Here is a 23073-nt window from a genome sequence, read left to right on the forward strand (position 1 = left end):
GTTCCCTTCTGTGAACTTTTACACAGAATCATCTGCTAGCAATTTTTTCATTATAAAACTTGTCTTTATTGTGACAAATTCAAATAGTCCACAAATGCACACAGTAAAATGCAAAACCTCCTCATAGCCCAGAACAACTGAATTGGTAAAATAAAACTGTCGAGCGAATGTGCTCGATCTGAAACCACCCCAGCTGCACGCCATGCAGAGTGGCTCTGGTCATTTCCTCACGGACAAGAAAACGCCAGGGCAGAGCTGAACTGCATGCAGCCCACACACCTTTTTATGAATACCATGACTGCCATCTAAAAACAAGTGTTTCAAAGACTAATGGCTACAAGAAAAATGGAACTAAATTCATATTTAACCTCACTCCATGTAAACCACTGCTTATACCTAATTACAGCACACTTATTAAATATTGGCATTAACACTAAAAAAATCAAAACCACACACAAATATTAATTTAATGCCAAGCCTAGAGATAAGGCTTACTAATTCTTTAAGTAAACATGTCCTAAATAAGTCATATAAAAATCAAGTTTTCTATCTTAAACTTGATCTTTTCTTCACCCAAACGTCAACCAGAAACTGCTTCCTTGGGACATATGTTGGCTGGGTCACCTGGACAGTGCCAGCTTACAGACCTCTCTGAAGAGACCAAACGCTTGATAGGCATAGTGAAGACATGAGCTGAAACACTGCTGCTGCTACCTAGCACCTGAATAGAAAGTACCTGACCCACAAACCCAGGGAGGAAAAGAGGAAGATGAAGTGTAGGGTCTGCAAAGGCCACCGGACAGGGATGACAGTGAGGTAGTCAGGAGGCCCCACAGCTCAGAGCAAAACACTTTAAGGACACACCAACAACCACAGACAGTTTTCATAAAAGAAAGCACTTTATTTTCCTTTTAAACAACGTGGTCACATTATTTTGCACAAAAGGCAGGAGTTTGTAAAATTCCCATTTTAAAGGCTAAGATGTAGATAAAGGGACAAAAAGAGTCGAGGCCAGCCCTCAGCCTCCAGCTTGGCTTCAGGAATCCCACTTCATGTTGTAGGCCATCCATATCAAATACTGAATTTAATATTAAAACCATTCTCAGTATTCATTTACTCTACCATCAGAGTAATCAGATCTGATTACTGAAATCAGATCACGAAAAGGCCCCAAAGACATCACACACATCATCCAATCACCCAGACTCCGGCACAAGCTTGAGCTGGCTGCTCTGATGTGGCATCTTGTCAATGGCTCTGCCTGAAAGACTTTCCTTTGTACCATTAGAGCAGGCTAGCTCTGGGTTTGAAGCTTTGCCTTTTAAGTAGGGGTTTTTAAAGGTGAAAAGCGACACCAGGACATCTCCAGTACTTAGAAGTCTCAAGCCCAAGGTGGCGAGAGCCACGTGCTCTGCTCACCACTCTGCCTGCTGTTCCTACAGTGAAATGCTCAGAGCCAGCTCACAGCAACAGGACTCAGTCTGGCCGCTTCTTCTGAACAGTTCCATGAATCTCAGCAAACACTCACAAGAACACACTGAGTTTCATTTAGTGTTCAGTTTAGTCAGCATGGCTTTCATTCGCACCACACGGCCCCTGTGTGTTTAACATGAAACAGTTCACCTGCCAAACTTACGCTGAGCAAACCAGGCTCCAAGCAGCACAACTCGAACCCGCTGCTTGTTCGAGAAGGCTCCTTTTCGAAAGGCAGGGTACCAAAATATGGCTAACAGGAAGTTCCGTCATGCTGGGCGTGGTGGCGCACGCCTTTAATCCCAGCACTCGGGAGGCAGAGGCAGGCGGATTTCTGAGTTCGAGGCCAGCCTGGTCTACAAAGTGAGTGCCAGGACAGCCAGGGCTACACAGAGAAACCCTGTCTCGAAAAACCAAAAAAAAAAAAAAAAAAAAAAAAAAGGAAGTTCCGTCACAGAAACCTACTCGGCTAGTTTAAAGCGACGAGTGAGTGCATGGAGCACTGCTTTTATTAAACGTCATGGTTAAAGCTGTGCTTCTACAGGTTTTCACTTCTGTCAATTGAACCTAATAATAAAAGCTGATGTTCTACCCAAAAGAAGGAAGTCAGTTAGGCATATCTCAGTATTACATAGACTCTTACTGGCGTTGTGTTTTCTGGCAGTGGGAAGTTCTTGAATACAAAGTTTTCTTTTGCTAAAAATATTAAGAGTACCAAGGAGTATTGCGTAAGAGAGCAAGCTTACAGCAGTTGCCTTCCAGGCAGGCGGTACAGTGGACAACAGTCAGTGCATTCATCAGAGGAAAATGCCACTGGGAGAGCAGAGATTTACAATATCCTAGCAACTATGTGGTTGAGGGAGCAGACAGCACTGTCCCCAAAACACATTTAAGGCTTGCTTCATTTTCGCGGTGTCAGAGTGGCCTGCCGACGAGGCAGCGAGGGTGACCTACACAGTACTTTGTAAGCTCCTAAAACACTTTCCTACCAAGGGAGGGGTCCCTCCTTCCTTCCAGGCTTCCTCCCTAGTGTTTGCCCTTGAGCTTTTCAGAAGCCAGCTCTGTCTTCTTTCCTGGGAATATACACGACGGTATGGCAGTAACATAAAGGATGGGAACATGGAGGGATCTTTATGAAGCTTAGATGTAGGACAAGAGGACCTGCTTATCTGAAGTCACTTTGGTGGGGAGTTCTTGCTCCCATGGTCAAGGGACTGCTAGCTCATCCACAGATGCTTGGGACAGCCCACTCACATTGGAGCCTTTTTGAAGACTCCAATGAAAAAATCTTCTACTGTCTGGAGAATGCCCGAATCCCACAAACAGCTTAAGATCATAAAGCACAAAGGTCTGACTGTAGACTGTCTCTTAGAAACCAACTGCAAAAAGCTGTGTGCACAGTTCCCATTTCCCCTCTACGGAGCAACAAGGCCAAGGCAAATTTAAGGTCTCACAAATTATCCTTGATCTTTGGAATCCCAGAAACAGTACATGTATAAAAAACAAACGAATGAGCGGACTGAGAGATCTACAAAGCAAGGATCTTTACAGGTTTGAGCTTCGTTCTGCAAACCGTCAAGGTTCTCCAGAAACGTCAGCTTTGGAGGCTGGAGAGATGGTTCAGCAGTTAGGAGCACGTGCTGCTCTTCCAGAGGACCCGAGTTCAGTTCTCAGTGCCCAGGACAGCTGACTCATGGCTGCCTATAACTCCAGCTCCAGGGGGTACACACACACACACACACACACACGCAAAATAAAATCTAAAAAGAAAAGTCCCGGCTTCTTAAATCCCATGAGCTACAAAGCCAACAAGGAATCCCTGTCCATTTGAGGGAAACTGAGTGGCCTCATTCATGTGACCCTTGAATGGCAAACTCAAGAGGCAGCAGGCACATGGACTGACTATCTGATTTCTGTAAATTTTCTCAGCAGTTAGACGTTCAAAGTTGGCTATGTACCTGACATTCAAGAGACATGAAAACTACCAATTTCTGCCCACATATGCTGTCTTTGACATTACTACCATCTCTCTTACCTAAAACCCACAACGACAGAAAATAGTTGTATCCAAGCCAACTCTCATTCTAAATGAATGTCTGACTCTAGACCAGGGACAGGCATTGCCGTAGAAACTGCAGTCAGCAAACATCCCCAGGCTCGCTCTGGCTTACTCAGTGAAATATGGAGTCTATTATTTATTAAACAATAGCTCTCTGGGGAGAGCAATGACAAGCCTGAATGAAAATGTGGTACCTGTCTTCAGGAGAGCCCTGGTTAATGGCAAATCTCAGAGTGGCGCTCGGCGCTAAGGGCAGACTAACTCAAGAGGTGGGGCATTTCCTCAGTGTGTACAATCAGGCACAGAACAGCAACCAACAACAAGAAACCCACAAAGTACTGTTTCGCCTCTATGAAGCAACAAGGCCAAGGCAAATTTAAGGTCTCATTGCATACACTAGCAAGATTTTGCTGAAAGGACCCAGATATAGCTGTCTCTTGTGAGACTATGCCAGGGCCTAGCAAACACAAAAGTGGATGATCACAGTCAGCTATTGGATGGATCACACGGCCCCCAATGGAGGAGCTAGAGAAATTACCCAAGGAGCTAAAGGGAACCCTATAGGTGGAACAACAATATGAACTAACCAGTACCCCGGAGCTCTTGTCTCTAGCTGCATAGTATCAAAAGATGGGCTAGTCGGCCATCACTGCAAAGAGAGGCCCATTGGACTTGCAAACTTTATATGCCCCAGTACAGGGGAACCCCAGGGCCAAAAAGGGGGAGTGGGTGGGTAGGGGATTGGGGGGTGGGTATGGGGGACTTTTGGGATAGCATTGAAAATGTAAACGAGGAAAATACCTAATATAAATTTAAAAAAAAAAGGTCTCACAGATTATCTTTGGGATCCCGAAACAGTACACGTGTAAAAGACAAATGCTTTCAAGATGGAGTTTTCCTCCTGTTTCTATGGCAGAAAGAGGGCCCAATCTGCAGACTTCTCCAAGTTTCAGTTCTGAGACACAAAGGAATCATCTTAGTCCTGGGGAAGAGCTGGAAAGCAATGCTCTGTTCCGTGCTGGGGAGCGCATGTGCCGTGCTCTTCTCTCCTAGTGAGATGCGCGTTCCTAGGGAGGTTAATGGGTAGTGTGGACCTGGGAAGGTGTCAGTCACCCCGTAGAGAGTTCATGGCAGGCTGATGTTCCCATTCAGTGCCGTAAACCTACAGCACTGGAAATACACGAACAATAATAAAAAAATCAAGCCCTTGATAGTAAGCAGCCTCCACAGCCACAGAAGAGGGGCAGTGTTCTCAGAGGACAGTCTCCTCACCTTCCAGCCACCACTACCAGTGTGCTAGCGCCTCATTCAGGTAAAACATGGAAGGAGGGAAAAACTTGTTAGGATTATAACTATAAGATGATATATTAACAAATAAATAAATTTCTTCCCATTCCACACTGCGCACATAATCATCATCTTCATCCGCTGTCCTTCTCAAGACAAGATGACCTTTCTTGACCCTCTTGTCATTGCTAACCTGTGAGAACAAAGTCTAACACGGAGAATTTCCGTCACTGTACAAACTGATTGTCTTAATAGTATCGGTGTCAATGTTCTGACCAAAAGGTGGTCTGCTTCGGTCCCAGGGATTTCCTGATGCCTGATTCCTCTGAGTGCTTGACTGGGCTGGAATGTTTCCACATCCCTCCTCAGGTGGCCATCATGGCTGCTCCGTGAGGTAGCCAGGCAGCAGAAGCCCCCATACAGATGAACCTGAGACTCGGGAAAAGTGACTCTACCAAGGGGTCATATGGCTATTAAGAATTGAAAGGAGGGCAAGGAATGCCCCGAGTTCTGGCTAACATCCTTCCTTATATGAATGGTTTGAGTGATCCACAGCCTCTGTGCAGCATCTGGTGCCTGAGTCAGCAAGGTGACAGGAAGGAATGGCTCTGTCTCGCAGCTTCAAGACTAAACTCCCGTAAGTTATAAAGGCAGAAGAAAAATGGCCCTTTCTCCAGTCCTCTCTCCAAACCTGAGTATAGCCCTCCAGTCCCTCTGAGAAGTGGGCGGTGGAAATGAATCCTGCATGGACACTGACATGTGAAATGGAAAGGACAGGAATGTCCCGCAGAGCTGCGCGGAAGGCACTTCAGACGATGTCTTCGGCAGGGGTGTGGACTGTGTGTGTGCCTAGGGTGGAGAACTGGAGCCAGTTGCGCAGGAAGCCCCTGTTGTACTGGCCTGTGTCCACGATGAGCCCGCAGAGGAGCCGGCGCCCGGTCTTCTGGCGAAGGGCCTGCTGCACTTCCCTCTCGGTTACATTGTAGCTGATGTTTATCAGCTGGATGAGGAAGATGTAGGCCATGCCGGCTGTGATGATCACAGAGTACCACACACAGGTGAAGGACAGGGCTGAGCTGTGGAGGAAGGGGTCTTTCTGAACATTTTGTACTTGTCAGTAAGGACTCCAGCGCCTCTCCGGTCCCCACCCCCACCCCCTAACCCTACCAAAGGATATCGTAGTATCCTCAGAATGCCAAAGCCCCATTGAAACTTTTCAATTCTCCTTTGGATTGTTAGTACATGTTTTTCTAGCTACATTCTAGTTACATTTAGCAAAGGATGTCTTATTATACTTTGCAGACAACAAGGTATTCAGCACCTGTTTGCTGAATGAATGAGCAATTCTTAATTGTAACTGTTATAACTAACTAGGGAGGAAACAGGTTCCAGGAGGCATTGTTGGTGTCCTCTAAGAAGCTGTAGATGGTAACCTTAGAACAGGGCTACTGTTATGTCTGCAATCTAGTGCTGACTGAGCACAGAAAGGATAACTCTCACTGTCAACAGCCTTTTACGTATTAAGAGCCAGGCTGGAGCAATGGCTCAGGGTCCTGGGGACAGTTCCTAGTACCCTAAAGAGAGTTAGCACACAACCCCCTGTAAATCCATTCCTAAGGATCAGATGCCCACCAGATGCCCCCTTCCAGCCTCTGTGAGAAGTCATACATTCACATAGATTTACATTAAATAACAATTTTTAAAAATAAATATCTCTAAGAACCTAACATTCCAAACAAAATCAAACATGGCAAGATCATCTTCCGCACTCCCTCATGAGCTACAGGGAGGGGCATACACACTTGAAGAATTAGCTGGAAAAAGACACACACAGACTCTTCAATTGTAAACTACATAGGAGTTCACAGATGATAACCCGAAACTTCTCCATAAAGCTGAAGCGACAGGAACCACTACAAGGATGAGGTGAGACATAATGGTGGCACTGGGCACCTATTCACTTGAGTCAACCCACCAAGGACACAGGCATTCTGTCTTACAACTTTATTACCCTCATGATGGCAAGGAATTCCCAATGACTTTCCATAGGTCTAGAGAAGAAAGTTACCACGAGAAGAGAGGGCTAGTTGTCGCCCTCAAATATCTATAATGTCCAAATCTAGACTACTACGAACTAACACCACGCAGGGCTGTGTGGTAGCAAAAACAGAGCTGGCTCTGAGACCTAAGAGTGAGAGGAAAGAAGAGAACCAATCCAGACCCCAGAGCCCTCATGCTGAGTGAAGAACTTAGAGAATGGACAGGAAGCACCCAGCAGTGGAGGGGCCCTTGGTGTGTGGCATGGAAGTTGGCAAGGGCACTCCTGCTCTGTAAGGGCGAGAGTGCTAAGGGGACCCCGGTGTGTGTGGGGGAGGGGCACGAGCACCCTTGGCATGTGGAGGTAGGAGCAGCAAAAGCGCTCCTGGTCTGTAGGGGTGGGAGTGGCGTGAATACCTCAGTGTGTGGGGGGTGGATCAATACACAAGAGCCCCACTTACAACACTGCATGGAAATCTGAAGTTTATAAATGGGTTCCCACCTAATGATGCCTAAGAAATCTTGACCTAGATAACACAGTAATCATGAGTGGTGAATTTAAAAAAAAAAAAAAAATTAGAACAAACCATGAGAGGTTAGAGAGAAAAGAAAGGCTACACAGATAGGAATGTCCCTCAAAAGGAGCACACTGCGACCTCAGGCACAAAGAAACTTCCCAGCTGTGGAGTCCCTGATAGAGCCAAGCCTTGTTTGTTTGTTTGTTTGTTTGTTGAGGCAGGGTCCCTCTATGGAGTCCTTGCTGGCTTAGAACTTGTTTTGTAGAACAGGCTGCCCTCAAACGCAGAGAGACCCTGCCTCTGCACATTAAGCACTAGGACTAAAGGTGTGTGCCATCGATGATGCTTCTGACGTTACCCTGCAAGCTCACTCATAACCACTGCAGTATTTTGCTGGCAATGCTAGGGGTGCCCACCATCCCCAAGGCCCATCCTAGGCTTTGACTGAGAGCTGCTGCCTTAGCTTAGGAGCAAGTAACCCTCACTTGTGGCAACATTTACTACTTTGTCCTGACAGAGGGTTGCACAACCTACCTGTAATTAGCGTAAACTCCAGGACAGTAGAAGAGGGCTGTGAAGAGGCTTCTATCCCTACAAATGGTGTTCAAGGTCAGCGATATTCCGTAAACCGAAGTGAGCAAGAAGATGGAAAGGGCAAGTATAAATGCTTGATGGTTTGATTCTCCGACGCAGCTATTTATCCTCAAAACAGCAGGGGGGGGAGGGACAAATACATTTGTTTGAGAATGTCTCCTGTAACTCACGTGATATACAAGAAAGCCTTGAAAAACCGACAGTAAGAACTGCAGTTATGAAACAGCAAATCATTATCGTTTCCGTCTTAGGGGAAAAAAACAACCTGTCTACGGCGTGACAAAGTCTCACATTCTCTATGAAAGGATAGCACCATTATCACTTAGTTTAAAGCTGGAACTAATAACACAGCAAAGACAGCTAGCAAATCTATCCATACAGATACAGAGCTTGCACACATGCAGTGTATACGCCTATGTGGGGTTTTTATGGAGTGCTAAGGACAGAGCCCAGCTTATCGTTTGACAAACACTATCATTGGGCTACACCCCCAGCCCCTGTCCCTAAATCTTAGTAAGTGAGGTCTATTACCTAGCCGTGAGGAAAGTTTATTTAGCAGTTATGAAAACTTGAAAAGTCCTGTCAGAAATACCGGCACAAAATAGCAAACTATGTTTAGTCCATATGAGTGCAACAGAGGCTCGGAAGCAGTCACAGCTATGGTGCAGCGTGGCAAACAAGGTATTAGGAATCAGGTCAGGTAAAAGATGGTCCTGTGTCATGGCCTCTGTGAGGGAAGGGTGCACAAGCCGGCCATCACTACTGCACAAGCATCACAGAATGCTCAATGGCCAGAGGTGTCCCATGGGACAGGCTGTCAGACTCTGTAAGCAAGCATTTGGAAATGGGCCACCACATTCACGTGCATGCGCACATAATGGGAGTAAATGATAAAGGCAAAAAAGTGCCCATCTAAAAATGAAAACACCCTTTACAGAGAAAGACAAGTCCCAGAAAAGGCTGCCCCTGGCTTAGGGCCACTTCAAGACCTCTAGCACCTCCTACAGTCTCCCTCCCTCCTGTTCTCTTCAGGCCTAATGTAGTTCAGTAGCCCACACTGCCCAGAGAGCAATACAACTACAGCCTTGCCACTCCCAGTCTTCGCAGCTGAGTGCTAACACTCCCTTCACTCAGTCACTCACTGAGTTTTAGAGCAACACCTTATATGGTATGGGCCTGATGTGCCTTCCTTGTCACAGGCCAGCTGGAAGGTACAAAACAAAGCCTATCTCCTGGCAGGTAACAATACAGGGACATTTGATAGGACGGCAACTGCACAAGGGTGAGTGGAATCCCTGGTTGCATAAAATGATGAAGGATATACAGCCAGCGAACAGTCACCTGAGGACAGGGACCGCCTCCCAGAATTCTCTGTTCAAGAGGAACAGGGGAAAAGACAGATACCAATTATGCTATAGTGTCTGTGTGTGTGTGTGTGTGTGTGTGTGTGTATACACTTGCGTGTGGAATAAAAGTTTGATGCTGGTATCTTCTCAATCATTGTCTACAGTATGTTTTATTAGTCAGGGTCTCTTACTGAACTTGCCAACTTGCTAATTCAGTTAGATGCAATGGCCAGCAAGCTCCTGTCTCTGCCTTCACAGTGCTGGGATAACAAGCACGCGCCACTGAGCATGGCGTTCATGTGAGGGTATAGAGGAAAGAACTCAGGGCCTCGTGCTTGCAGAGCAAGCATTTTACCAACAGAGCCATCTCCACAGTTCCTGACTAAATACATTTTTAAAAACCAATTAAAGGGAAATTGGAAGGGAAAAAAAGAGATAGGAAAGAAAAAGAAAGGAAGGAAAAAAAAAAAAAACCCTCCCGAAGTTTTTCTACTAATCTTCAGGAAATGACTGAAGGCACTAAATCTGAGAGACTCACAAACCTGATGACTAAGTGGGAACATCCTCACAGCCTACAAATATCTACAAGGTGTAAAACTGGGGAAGAGACATTTTAGGACACCATAAAAGAAGATCGAAATGGCTAGGATATGGATTTAGTTAGTTTCTGGGAATCCAGATTTTTCCAACATACCAGACGCAATGATGGTCCATTCTCCGTACACAGATACCGCATATCCGGCAATGCCATGCCCGGGCGGGTCGTACTAGCTGGCACTTGGCACACCAGTCTTCCTTCACTTTGGCAGGGCTGTCAAGCCCCACCCTGGAGGAACCCCTAACATCGTCCTTCAGTGTGCGGTTGTTGAGGCTCCCCGAGGCATCTGTGCTGGGGAACCCTTTGGTCTTCTCCTGCCCTTTTTTGACCGGGCATTCAATTTGGCTGTTGCTTGGGGATTTGTCATTGCATGCTGGGTTGCTGAGGTAGCCTGGATTCTTCTTGGCTCGGTACAAGGCTATGAGTATCAGAAATAACCCGCAGGTGAGGAGGGCCAGCTGAGTGGGCCCCACTCGCCCTTGGGGAACCACTTCCCGCAGGAACACATAGTACATGTAGCCCAGTGAGAACAGCCCGAGGCTCAGGAAAAACAGCGTCTGTTCTTTCCTTCTGTGAGTGAGGTAGTAATACCAGAGTGCCAGCATGGGAAGGGAGGTCAGAACCACCACCCCCAGCAGGAAGTGCCAGGAAGCCACGTGAAGGAAAACTGGCAAAAGCACAAGTGGAGGGACGATGCTAATATTGACCTTTTTGGCTCCTCTGAGCCAAGGAATTCGGAGGCGATCAGAAATTGTATCCGTGATTCTTTCGCAAGTCTCCGGCCGAAGTGATTGACAGGTAAGCCATCTATTCAGAGAGAACAGAGAATGTGTTTCACGTGGATCTGGTGAATGAAAACCTACAGGGCCCCAAATGTCAAACAGCAGCAGAAATGAGAAGACACCAAAGCCAACGTTTTATTCTCACAGTACTAAACACAAGCTTTTCAGATTCATGTATCATTTTTTTTAAAATAGGAAGACAATGCTTATAAATGTTAACTATCAGCCATCTTTCCTAAATACACAGCTACATACACATATTCTGGACAAAGGTCTAGACCTGAGTGGTGTACACTCAAATGAATCTTTAAAATAAAATCTTGACAGTGAGAATTCAAAAGGCATTAGGTAAGCGGTAATGGTCTTCCAGGGAGGTCTTAAGCTCAGGGGACAGACATCAAAGGTGCTTAGTGGGAAGGTGTGGGCTGTACTTAACCTTGATGGTCACTTAGCAATGGAAGGGAGTGCTTCACTGAAGAGAGGTAGGTGCATTCAAAGCCTGTCCTGTGCCCTGAGAGTGAACCAGGCTGTCCTAGACAGGAGTCTGCTTGAGCAAAAATGAAGTGCAAACTAAAATAAGTCTGATGACTACACAGAATGGGGTCTGCTGACTTTGCAGGGAGGCATGCTGCTATTTGAGTGTTCCAATTTTAAAACAGAATTCTCAACACCTAAGTACTAAGAAGTGAAGCTGCGGGGTGTGGTAGCACACACCTTCATTCACAGTTGCATGAGGGCCTGGGGCAGGAGGATATCTGAGCCCAGCAATTCAAGGCCAGAGCAAACGATATGGCAAGACTTCCAGAGGGAGGTCTTGTAAGAGGTGATTTGGTCACAAATCACAGGAAAATCTTCACGAATGGGATTAGGGCCTATATAAGAGAGGCCCCAGGAGCCTATAAACTCTTCCACCACATGAAGCTATAGCAGAGAACGCCATTTATGAAGCCCGTAGTTGAACTGTGTTCTTTAGGAGGCAGGATTGAGGCGCAGTAGAACAGAGTATTAACTAAAGTGTTTGGGGGGGGGGGGGGTGCACAGCTTCTCCTGGATGCAGGCACCAGTGGGAATAAAGGAAGGAGGGGCTGGGGAAAAGGTCTGGTGGGCAGATGCTTGCTGTTCAAACATGAGGACGCGAGTCTAGATTTCCAGCATCCGTGTAAAACGGTAGGCGCAGTGCTAAGAAGCATTTGTGACCCCAGCACTAGGGAGAGAGCAGTGGCTCCCCAGGGCTCACTGGCTACCCAACCTGCCCAGTCTGCGAGCTCCAGAAACCCTGACTCAAAAATTAGGGTGGGGATCTATTTCACAAGACATCTGACACATCTCTGGCCTACATACAACTACATATACAAACAATAACATAATAACAGTAAAACAACGACAGTAACAACTACTACTACGTTAGGGCCTAGGTTGATGGCTCAGTTGTCATGGCAGCAAGAGGAACGAATTCAGATCTTCTGTACCCGTGTGAAAATTTGGACATGGGGCTAGCAAGGTGACTCAGTGGATAAAGGTGCTTGTGACCATGGCTGATGACCTGTGTTCAGTCTTCACGGGCCAACGACTGGCAGGTTGTCCTCTGACCTACACATCAAAGCCACGGAACTCACATGCATACTCAGGCCCATGCATTATAAAATAAAAAGGCGTGGGGGTATGAACTTAGAGTCTAGTGCTGTGGGGAGTGAGGGGAATAGACAGGGGGATTCCAGGAAGTTGCTGGTCAGCTACTCTGGCCAATAAAGGAGCTCTGGGCTCACTGAAAGTCTCTGTCTCAAAAAAATAAGGCAGAGAAACTATTCAGAAAGTCACTTGACATTAAACACTGTCTACCAGGAGCACATATGTGCGCACACACAGAAACACACACAATACATATAAACACACATACACTGACTTTAAAGAAAAAAAAAATGTATAACCAAAGGGGAAACATAACTTGAAGATCTGAAAAGTTCTTGGCCTTCTGAACCTGTCTTTACAGTAACTGCAAGCCTGTGTGGAGGAGAGCATCTGAGATCAGTATGGATGGACCCTGGGGTATATACCAAGGCAACAGGAGGATGACCCTTTAAAGCTCTAGGCAGAAGCCTCCAGTGCCTGGGACACAATGGCAACGTGGTTTCACAGAAAACGGCTCAGAACGCCCTTCTGAAACTTCAGGACCCACTCCCTAGTACCACATCAAATCTCTGTTCCCCACATTCCTCATCCCACAGACACCTCCAGGTGCAATATAGGCTACTGAGGCCACTACTCCCAAGGGCATCAGCGGTAAATGTGGGTGGCATCATTTGTTCCCAGTTCTACAGCCCCGAAGAATACAAGAGCCATGGAGGCATTACTCTATCCATATCAATGTCAAACAATGTCCCAAAGAATGTCGAGGCTGAGGCCAAGAAGTACCACAGAGCCCTCATGAGGGTGTTGCCTTGTGTACCAATAGGTATGGGACCACTGCAGAGAGCCTCACCAGGCAGTGCCTAGGAAAGCTGTAGGGGAAGAACTGACCAGGACCCAAGATGGTGTAGCCAGCCACCCACAAGCTCTGTGCAACCACAAGACTCCAATGCATAAGAGCTACAGTAGGAGCAAAGTCATACTTCTAGCTCAGCACTGTGTCTGGAAGGTAGGATATTTGCATCACAAATGTCATTTGTCCTGTGGGTATGGGACGTGCCATTCCTTTTCTTTCTCATTTCTCTTTCCCACCCTGGGAATGTCTTTCAAAGAATGTCCCACTATTGTGTTTTGAAAGTTCACAGTCTGTTATTTCTTCTTTACTTTTTATTAGTTTATGTGTACAGAGTGTTTTGCCTACATGTATATACCATGTATTACATGTGTGCCTCATACCCACTGAGGTCAGAGGACCATGCCGGCTCCCTTGGGGACTGGAATTACAGGCAGTTGTAAGATGTCACACATGGGTGTTGGGAATTGAACCCTGGTCCTCTGCAAGAGCAAGAAGCACTTCTAACCTCTCTTCTGCCAACAGCCTGTTAGTGACAGGCCCACAGCTTCATGCAGAGTCCTTCGTGAGTTTCACCCATTTCTGATTTACTCGATGCCACCCAGACCACTCTGCAAACTTAAGATGTCTGTGCTGACATTTGAATGATTAAATACTGGAGGTTGTTAGGAGGCACGGGGTATGTTTTTCATGTGAAGACATTCTTTGGAGAGGGCAGAGGTAGACTGCCAACGAGCCAATATCAGTGGCTAAAATTCATGTAGTTCAAACCTAGCTCTCAATGCAATCTTATTCAGAGGTGGGGCTCTTGGGGAGTGTGAGGTCAACAGGACAGACAGAGTGTGGATGAGATTAACATCCACACAAAAGAAGACCAAGAAAGGCAGGGTTTTCATCCATTCTGCCGGGTGGGGATGCAGTGAGCAGATACCACCCGTGAGGAAGAGGGGCCACACTAGATACTAAATCTGCCAGCACTTGGACTTTGGGTTTCTCCACCTTTAGAACCGTAGACAGTCCACTTCCATCACTTGTAATGTACCCACTCTGAAGTATTTTGTTGCAGCAGCCTAAGTGGACTAAGACAGGCGAGAAAGAAAAGGTAGTTTAGGCAAAAATAACTGTAGGCTTTTTTTTTAAGGCACGACACACCTTAAAGTGAACGGGAGACATCACCTGGAGTCAGAGTAGTAGGAGTGGTGGGAACTGGCAGCCTGTCTCCAGGAAAAAAGATAGGGCAGAGGAGAGAACTCAGGACAGCTCGGGCCCCAAGGGCTAGGAGAGAGGAAGAGTTGGCGAAGTTAGTGGCAAAGCCACCGTCCTGAGTGATGGCCATTATGGAACTGGCATCCACTCTCCATTCCTTAGTGCAAAGTGCTCTATTTTCTTCAGGATGGATTTTAGACTAAGTCTCAAGAAGCTATATTTAAGGCTACCTATTTAAAAAGAAATACTATAGAAAGAGACAAGGAACAAAGAGGTAGTGGGCTTTACGAGTCAAGAGTGACAGAAGACTGCAGTGGTCCCCATGAAAAGCTGTTCTTGGCCTGATTAACAATCTACAGTCACCATGACTTTGTAGCCAGAAGGGACAATTTCTGGGAAAAGCTTGTCTCCAACATCCCTCTTCCTATCACTTTATGCCTTCCACAAGCAGATGTTTAAAATATATATATTTAGGAAAATGGCTAAAAGCAGTTTATTGCTGCTTGATACAAACTGGTTTTAACTGAGGTTAAAAGCTCTCTTTTTAGATAGCAATCTCCATCGCTGAGATTGTGGTCAAAGTAAAGGCCAAAGATAAGACAATATTCCAACCAGGATTGTGTTGCTACACACAGAAAAACAGTCACTCCCCACAAGGTATACATGGCCTCTCTCTCTCTGGAAATATGGGGTGAACTGAGAACAGAGAAGCTATCTTTCACCCTTCAAGTTCCATGTGACCACGTGAGAACAACCCCATGCATGGGTCCTACTAAGATCACTGAAAATATAGAACTTTCTGGAGTGTTCATTTAAACTTGCAGTGTGTGTGCTGGATTGTGTTTATATACTTACTATCCTCCATGATCCTTTAAAATGAAAACTGTTAAAATCCTCACACCTGACAGCAAAAAAAAAAAAAAAAAAATCCTCTATTTTAGATCCTTTGGAATAGCAAGAACAAACCCCAGCATTCTGGATGGCAAACCTGAAGGAATATATATATGTAGGTCTCAACAGAACCAGTGGGGTCAGCATCTGGAAACTGTAAGCTTACCTGTCACAGCCTTCATCGAGGTCTTGACAATCACACAAACAGGCAGCCACGTGGTTCTTTTCCCCATTTCGATCTATGTATTCGCAACAGCACAAGGGCTCCAATTCAGGTTCTTCGGTTTTCTTTTTTTTGACTGGCTTCATATTGCCCTTTAGTGTACGGATTTGTACCTGTCACCAAGAGGCATAAGAAGCTCTCGGAAGGTAAAGGTGGCAAGAACTCAACTCACATCCTGTAAACACATCTTTGCTTCTCATTAACGCCAACGCCTGAGCAATAAAAAAAAAAAATGAAAAGGGGGGAAGGGTCCTGCTTTCATCAGGCTTTTCGGGCTCCGCGTGGCCTGACAGGGGGGTTCCTTGACTTCTGGGGCTCTGAGCATCTTCCCCTCCCCTTCCCAGCTAGGCTAGCAACATCTGGGCACCAGCCGTTCCCATGGCGACAGCCGACCACGCGGCCCGGGACAGCAGAGCTAGGGCGGCCCAGTTCACCTGCGAGTGCCGGCTCGAAGGGCCGGGCTGTCCCCACCCCAAGGCTGCGCGCCGAGGAAACTCACCCTCGCAGGTGCAGGCAGCGACGCCCTGGCGCTGCAACCACCCACCGGCCCGGGGATGCCAGGAGCCCCAGTAGCCCCGAGGTCGCCGGTCCAGCCCACTCCGAACCCGCCGCTCCGAGGGCGTGGGCGGGCCTGGAGAATGACCTTGGCGGGGAAGTTACCTGCCCTCCGGACAGAGGCGGGGACCCGGAGGAGGACCGACTCCCCTGGGCGCGGCTGAGCCTGCGACCCCGCACGGCGGGCTCGGGCGTGCCGGGCGGAGTCGCCCACCTGTGAGCACCGCCGGTGCGCGCGCCTGCCGAGCGAGCCAGTCGCCCCCGGTCGCCGCTCCGCAGGTCGGCGCGCGCTTCCGGGTGCCCCGCCCCCGGCGCCGGGATCCCGCCGCCCGCACGTGCGCCGCCTGCCCACGAGGCTCCTCCCCCGCCGCGCTCTGGCCGGGCCACCTCGCACCTGCGCCGGGGCCCTCGGGGTGCCGCCGGGGTGCGGGATCGGACCCCGGCGCTCGCGCGCCGCCGGAGTTCCGCGGGTCGCCAGCGGTCCTCCAGCGCCGGCAACAGGCGTTGGGGTTCGATCCGCACCGTGGCCGCCTTCAGGGGTGCCACCCCACGAGTCTCCCGCCTTCCCTTGAGGCCCGCTGTGGACCCCAAGCCCGGCTTATCCAACTTGTTCTCGCTCGCGAGTCCTGGAGGCTGGGGCTGCGTTCCAGCCAGGCCTTCGGTGGTACTTTTGATTCAGTAGTCTGCGCATTTGCAATGAAATTGCCCAAGAGACTCCCCTCTGGGTTTGTATTGCAGCACAAATCTGTAAGAACTGTGGGCCTACCTACAGGTTTTCCCTACCCCAGGCTTTCTAGGTTTTGGTTTGGTTTTTAAGCAGAAACAGAAGAAAAAACGACAACTTAAACATTTCCGGTTTTATTTGAAGTCAATCCAAACATAACAGATTAAGATCTCATTAATTCTACGTACATATTTAGTGTTTTATCTACAAAGTGACGTGGATAATCTTTGAGGTATATGGTGAAGTGCTTTAAGAGAAACCACAAAAGCATTCACTTTGACAGTTAACATTTTTCTAAATTTAACAATCTGAAGTTTTTAATCCAGTCACTCAAACTCACAGCCAGAGACTTCCTATGTTCTTATCACAAACAAAACAGAACCGAACCGAACCGAACAGAACAGAACAGAACAGAACAGAACAGAACAGAACAGAACAGGAGGTATTACTCCGAAGCCCCCTTCCCCAGGGAAATTAGTTAGGATTCATGAAGAGAAACCCTTCCCTTTAGCCAGTATTTTTATTCCCTACAGGCGTCTCAAAAACATTGTTAGCAATGACATTTGGCTTTGGTGACACTGAGGAAAAGGAAACATTGACTAAAGGCAATGGATATTCAATAAAAATAAATATATGTGCGTGTTCTAGAAAGACAGCTAGAAAACAAAACAATAAATAAGTCCTGAACATTTCCTAAATCCCCGGGGACACAACTAATTTCAAGTCAAGTCGCCAAGTCCTTATTTTCACAAACCACTGATACTGACACAAGTGCCTGAGTGGCTTTCCTGAGAGCCCAAGCTTGTGCCTCTCAACTCCGGTCAACCTGCATGTCCCCTAGTCTTTATTGCTGAGTGCAAGTTTGTGTCCAGGTTATAATTTGCCAGCAAGACAAGTTAGCTGCTACTGAAAAGTGATTAATTATTTTCTACCTGATGGGCCACCTCTATCATGGGTGTTGCTAAGCTGAATCTAAGCATTACTCATGGACTCAATTTGATCTGTCATGGAATGCCCAGATTTTATAATAATCTTACGACTTCTAAAACTGAAAGTAGTTCATTATGAGCATTGATGTCCTATATACTTCCTTCTCCTAAATTACTGTTCAGTCTTTTTGATATATAAAGGATACTCTCACCTTTGGTACATATACATACATACATATACGCACACACATATGTATATATGTACATGTATATATGTGTGTGTATACATATATATCCCTTCATTCAGATACAACATGGCCAATGACTCTTTCGGACATACAAAAGGTCTGACCACTGGCCTTGAGGCCAAGTCAGGAAGGCACTGTAAAATTTAAAGATACAAGCCTGGAATGTATGCACTTGGAAAATGATCCTTTAAGGTGATAAATGATTGAGGGGTTTCTTCTTACCTTTTTAGGCTCTTAAACTCAGTTACAAACGCAGCCCCCCCCACCCCACCCCACCCCGGGCACACAGGGACTCTGTGCTAACATAAATAAATTTAAAGGATCAAGTAGCAAGCCTCACTATGGAAGAATAGCCATCCTACCCACCGTGCCTTCCTTCCCCTTTTGTGTCACAGAATTTCAATTCCAAAATATATTTCATGGTTCACTGGAGAAATTCACAGCTTAAAAGTATTTATAAGAAGTGAAAAGATAGAGTCTTAAGGCTATTGGAGAGTAGTCATTGAGTAAATGTTATTTAAATACAGCTTTCCTGGTAGAAATCCTGGTAATAAAAATATCAGAAATGTCCTTATGACAGTGACAGTCTTCATCCTCCGATTTCCTTCCAGATGTTGCCTTCTAGGTCCAGATGTCTCTTTGGTTTCCACATTTCAGCACTAGCTCTCCACAGCCACCCCAGACTTGTTCTTATTTAGTAAATCAAAGGTTTTTTGAAGCATAATGAGTGAGCTCTTCAGCTGCAAACAAAATGATCAAAAATCAGACTTCAATTTTTGCCAATTACTTTACTCCAAAAGACATGAGTATATGTATATGTATACACATATAATGTATGTATTTGATTCAAACATCTATAATAGATAGATAGATAGATAGATAGATAGATAGATAGATAGATAGATAGATAGATAGATAGATATAGATATGCTCAAATAAATCAGATCATCAATCCCTGATTCTCCAGTATGTGCTATATGAATTCTAGAGAGTTCTTACCAGGTACTAAGGGCCATATAGTTTTCCATGCCGTGTACTTCCCAGGAAGCCTCTCTGATTATCCAGAGGGAAAGACTTGTTTTCTTAGACCTTCCTCAAGGCTCAGTAGTGTTTCCACTCTTCTCTGAACACATCGAGCCCCACAGCTGAGCCATGTCTTCCTAATCCACTCAAGATTCTCTTCCCAGCTCTGAAATGTACCTGTACCTACTGACCCCACACCATCTTCCCCAAACACCCTGCCTCTGAGCTCCCAGAGCACTACCAACTTCACACTTCTATACTATTTAACCCTGCACTTTTAAAAACAGACTTGAAAGCCTGTAGGGTAACTGACTTCTCTCATAAAATTAAAGCAACTCGAGACCAAGAAATATACCTTATCCCTTACTGTATTGGTTCATTTGTTCATTCAACAAACCTGGATTATCTGTTTCAGGTTGGGCACAGGGCTAAGCATGAACCTCACAAAGCTGAGCCAGATGTTCCCAAAGAGCAAAGGGGCTCAAGGATAGAAGAATTTATAGAGGTGGTTACAGAACGAAGAGAGAAGGATTCTCTTCTCTATAAGGCATGGTCATTCACTGAGTGAGAGAATAGCGTGAACCAAAAGAGAACGATGAAGTGGGAGAAGAGTTACTAAGCAACCATAGACAAGGCGTGTCTAAAGACTGCCTAGCTGAGAACCTGCCCATTCACACCCCTGAGGAACAAACCGGCCTACCTGTTCCAACATCACTATGGAATCTTGGAGTACTCCTTTTAGACGGTGGGCCTGATCTTTGTTCTTTTGAATATTTTCTGTTCTTGAGAACCTGTCAGAAACTAAACTAGAAGACAAAATTTTTTTTTTAAATCATGAAAGCAGCTGCTTATCTTTTATTTACAGAAAGTATTGTGCCCCATGAATTGCAAATAAAACACAAAATCAAACCCACCACCACCCCGCATCATCCCTGGTCGGGTAATGAGGGGAACTAAGTGTGTATGACAAGATATAGCAGGTCAAAATCTCTAGAGTTAATCTGTAGAGTTTTCTACAACAAAGGAACAGGCAATGGAGACGGGCCAGGCTGGGGTTGGAGACTTACTTTAAAGATTTTTCTCCCTGGAGGTGAAGCTGGTAGAAGGACTGGGTGGCGTGTTCTATCTTTGACAGCTTCAGAAATAGTGTCACATTCAGCAGAACGAGCAGCAGCAAGCTGTGCAGAGTAAATGACAGTTGGTTAACCCGCACTGACCTGCCCTGCAGGCTGGGCAGCAGAGGTAGCCCAGCACACAGCACCATAGAGTCTGTTGTGATTGGAGAGGATGAGGCAGCCTGGACTACAAAGCCAGACCTCACCCCCAAGACTCCCTTCCACCACTAAAAACTAAAGAGGGTAAAATAATATATATGTGAAAGCTTTCAACTATATACGATCTACACCATTTTCTATAGTTCAATAAATTATCCCGATTTCATAATATGAAATAAGTACTTTCAAGTATTGTATAGATGCCAAAGAGAATGATGGGAAATGGCTAGGGAGATGAGAAAATTCCTTGAATAGCCTCAACTCGCAGATGGCCTCTGACCCCTCTCCGTTCTCCGATCAATCCCAGCCAGTCCTGTGCAGCTGCCAGTTTTAAAACTGACCAGGTAAGCTTTCAAGGTCTATTTTTGAGTTACACTGGCTTAAGCAATTATGCACCCATAATACTGCATTTTAAAAATGAAATGAAGATCAATATGCAGCTGATTTTAGGGACATCACAACCTTATCTTTTATTCCCAGTGGAAGCAAAAAAAAAAAGTGCATAGATAGATAGATAAATAGATAGATAGATAGATAGATAGATAGATAGATAGATAGATAGATACTCTCTTGGAACAAAGAAAGTACCAGATAAATCCCAAGCATATATTAAGGGTAAATATAACATTTTTACACTCAAAGTAAATGTTTTATTTTTAATATCAGCCTTTCAAATGAATACAGACCTCATTACACACGTATACAAACTGATAAGTAGTATTATATGCCTTTATTTAGTTCTGTTAAAAGATTTACCTGCCTCAAATTAGACTTATTGGGTCTGAGGGCATAGCTCAGTGGTAGAATGATTACTTAGTATGCACGGGGCCCTGGCTTTGGTTCCAGGCAGCACAGAAAAAGAAAAAGTATATAGATAGTATGTGAAAAAAACTAAAGGTAACAAGGAAATCAAATCTGTAAAATTATCATGGCACAGAAGTGATGTGTACATACACATGTATATATATTACATATATACACTTTCCTACAAAATAAGATAACATTTGTCATTCAAAAATGTCATAGCAAACTGATTTAATTAGAATCTGAAGACCTTTTCTAAAACCCAACAAGAGATCTGAGGGCGGTGGTGTGTACAGGTTGTCCCAGCATTAGGGAGGTTGAGGCAGGAGGTCATGAGACAGTTCAAGGCTAAGACTTCATAGCTCCTTCTCAAAAACACAACAGCAAACTCTAAACAGGATAACAAGTACTTTCTGCTTGTTCTGAAATCTGTAGTAAGGAAAACCAGCTAAGAGCTTCACTCCAAAAATTATCACCCAGTCGACTACAGAGTCAAACAATTCATATAATCAAGGGACTCCCCTCAAGGTTCACATGCAGCCATGTAGAATTAGAACTCTGAGGTGTAACTTGCTAGGTAGGTTCCCATAATATACACAAGCATCAGACTAATCGCCTAATATTTTTCACAGTGTGGTTGTGTTGGAGTTCGTCAAAAGACATTCACTCACAAAGACCACAGAGACCGCCATCACTGCAAACTGCATGAGGATTTTTATTATTCCAACATGTTGGGGACCCGCCCCACCCCCAGCGTGCAGGACAGAGGAGAGACCCAGAACAAAGAAAACACACTTTTTATACCTTTGTAAGGGGCAGATTTGAGCAACATGGTTCTCATTGGTGGTAGTAAGTAACCCTTTCAGGCATTGGTTGGTTTGTGTAGTGACTCAGTAACCCTTCGGCCTAGTGACTGACTTTGCCTGTCCCCATGGTGGGTTACTATGATGTGGTCATCCTTTAGCTATTAACGTCCCAGAGAATTCTAGCAAGGCCAGGGAGGTCTACAGTCTTCCTCAGAATTCAGTGTGGGGTGGGGTAGGGGATTCTCTGGGAGCTGCTATCTTGTTATGGTTATTTCTCTGAGAACAGCTAATATTATTTTGGCAGTTGCAAGCTTAGTCATTTTGACCGCTAAAACTATGTTTTTACATTTGTTTAGTCAACCAGCTTCCTTATCTGACTCTGTACTTGGCCTGCTAGTTCAGTTTGGAAAGCCCTTTTCTAAGGGGGAAGGTACTGGGTGGTCTTGAATTCAATTTGGATATTACAGTTGCTATATAAGGATAACCTAGAGTGTGTGCTTTAAATTCTATCACTACCTGCTCTTGTTTGAAGCCCTGCACCCACATGGCTGCTCACCACTGTCTGTAACTCCAGTCCCAGGGAATCCAGTGGCCTCTTTTGGCCTTTGTAGTCCCTAGGCATGCATGTGGTACACAGAGGTACATGCAAACAAAACACCTATACACATGAAAATACATTTAAATATTTTTAAATGTTTTAAAATTTTCCTGTTCACTAGTCAAAGTCTTCTGAAATGACCTTTGAACTCAGGGCTGAAAAAATCTGCATTTTAGCCAACTCCTAAATGACTCTTACTCACATAAACATGAGCACCCCTGATCTATTTATGCATAGTAGAATCATTTTATTAGAATTTTACCAACATGTATTTTCTTTAAATTTACAGAACTTCCCATAAAAACCCATAGGGTTCATATAAATAGCTCAGATTGTTTTTTTTATATGCTGAGCATATATTTTATATTCCCTTAAATTTTATAATTCTGAAAACCTATACATTAAAAACTGTCAAACAAAACATATCAGGCTGATTTTTATAGTTTAATGTGATCAGTAGCAGCCATTTCTACCCAATAAAGCACAGATGCAGAGGCTGATGAGATGGCTCAGTGGTTAAGGACAGCTGCTGCTCTGCAGAGCCCTAGGATTTGGTACCCAGCACCCACAGAGCAGCTCACAACCCTTTGTATGTAACTCCACTTCCAAGGGCATCTAT

The 23073-nt window shown here is 45.5% G+C and overlaps 2 protein-coding genes across 11 annotated transcripts in view; both read right to left on the reverse strand.

The window, feature by feature from the left end:
* Nucleotides 1-693: 693 nt before the first annotated feature.
* Zdhhc23 (zDHHC palmitoyltransferase 23) lies at nucleotides 694-16338 on the reverse strand. 4 transcript variants are annotated; one of them, XM_029470371.2, is made up of 5 exons: nucleotides 16154-16338; nucleotides 15437-15705; nucleotides 10009-10719; nucleotides 7909-7965; nucleotides 694-5895 (listed from the first exon to the last, which is right to left on the reverse strand). In XM_029470371.2, exons 2-5 carry the CDS (start codon nucleotides 15577-15579, stop codon nucleotides 5628-5630), a joined length of 1179 nt encoding a protein of 392 aa, XP_029326231.1. In that variant the 5' UTR covers nucleotides 15580-15705; nucleotides 16154-16338; the 3' UTR covers nucleotides 694-5627. The 4 variants fall into 4 exon arrangements, with proteins under 4 accessions (XP_029326231.1, XP_085688251.1, XP_029326228.1 ...); XM_085832125.1 differs by having other exon boundaries at nucleotides 7909-8067; XM_029470368.2 differs by having other exon boundaries at nucleotides 7909-8076.
* A 566-nt stretch (nucleotides 16339-16904) lies between these two features.
* The window catches only part of Gramd1c (GRAM domain containing 1C), a 77838-nt gene continuing 71669 nt past the window's right edge, over nucleotides 16905-23073 (reverse strand). For all 7 annotated transcript variants that reach the window (XM_021184889.3, XM_085832429.1, XM_021184890.3 and 4 more), the window contains 3 exons: nucleotides 20040-20150; nucleotides 19673-19778; nucleotides 16905-18689 (listed from right to left, as the gene is read on the reverse strand). In XM_021184889.3, coding sequence (XP_021040548.1) covers nucleotides 18609-18689; nucleotides 19673-19778; nucleotides 20040-20150 — 298 coding nt within the window. In that variant the 3' untranslated portion in view covers nucleotides 16905-18608. The remainder of the gene's footprint in view (nucleotides 18690-19672; nucleotides 19779-20039; nucleotides 20151-23073) is intronic.

Source organism: Mus caroli, unplaced genomic scaffold, assembly GCF_978045245.1.
Source record: "Mus caroli unplaced genomic scaffold, Mus_caroli_1 scaffold_17, whole genome shotgun sequence".
NCBI classification, from domain to species: Eukaryota; Metazoa; Chordata; class Mammalia; order Rodentia; family Muridae; genus Mus; species Mus caroli.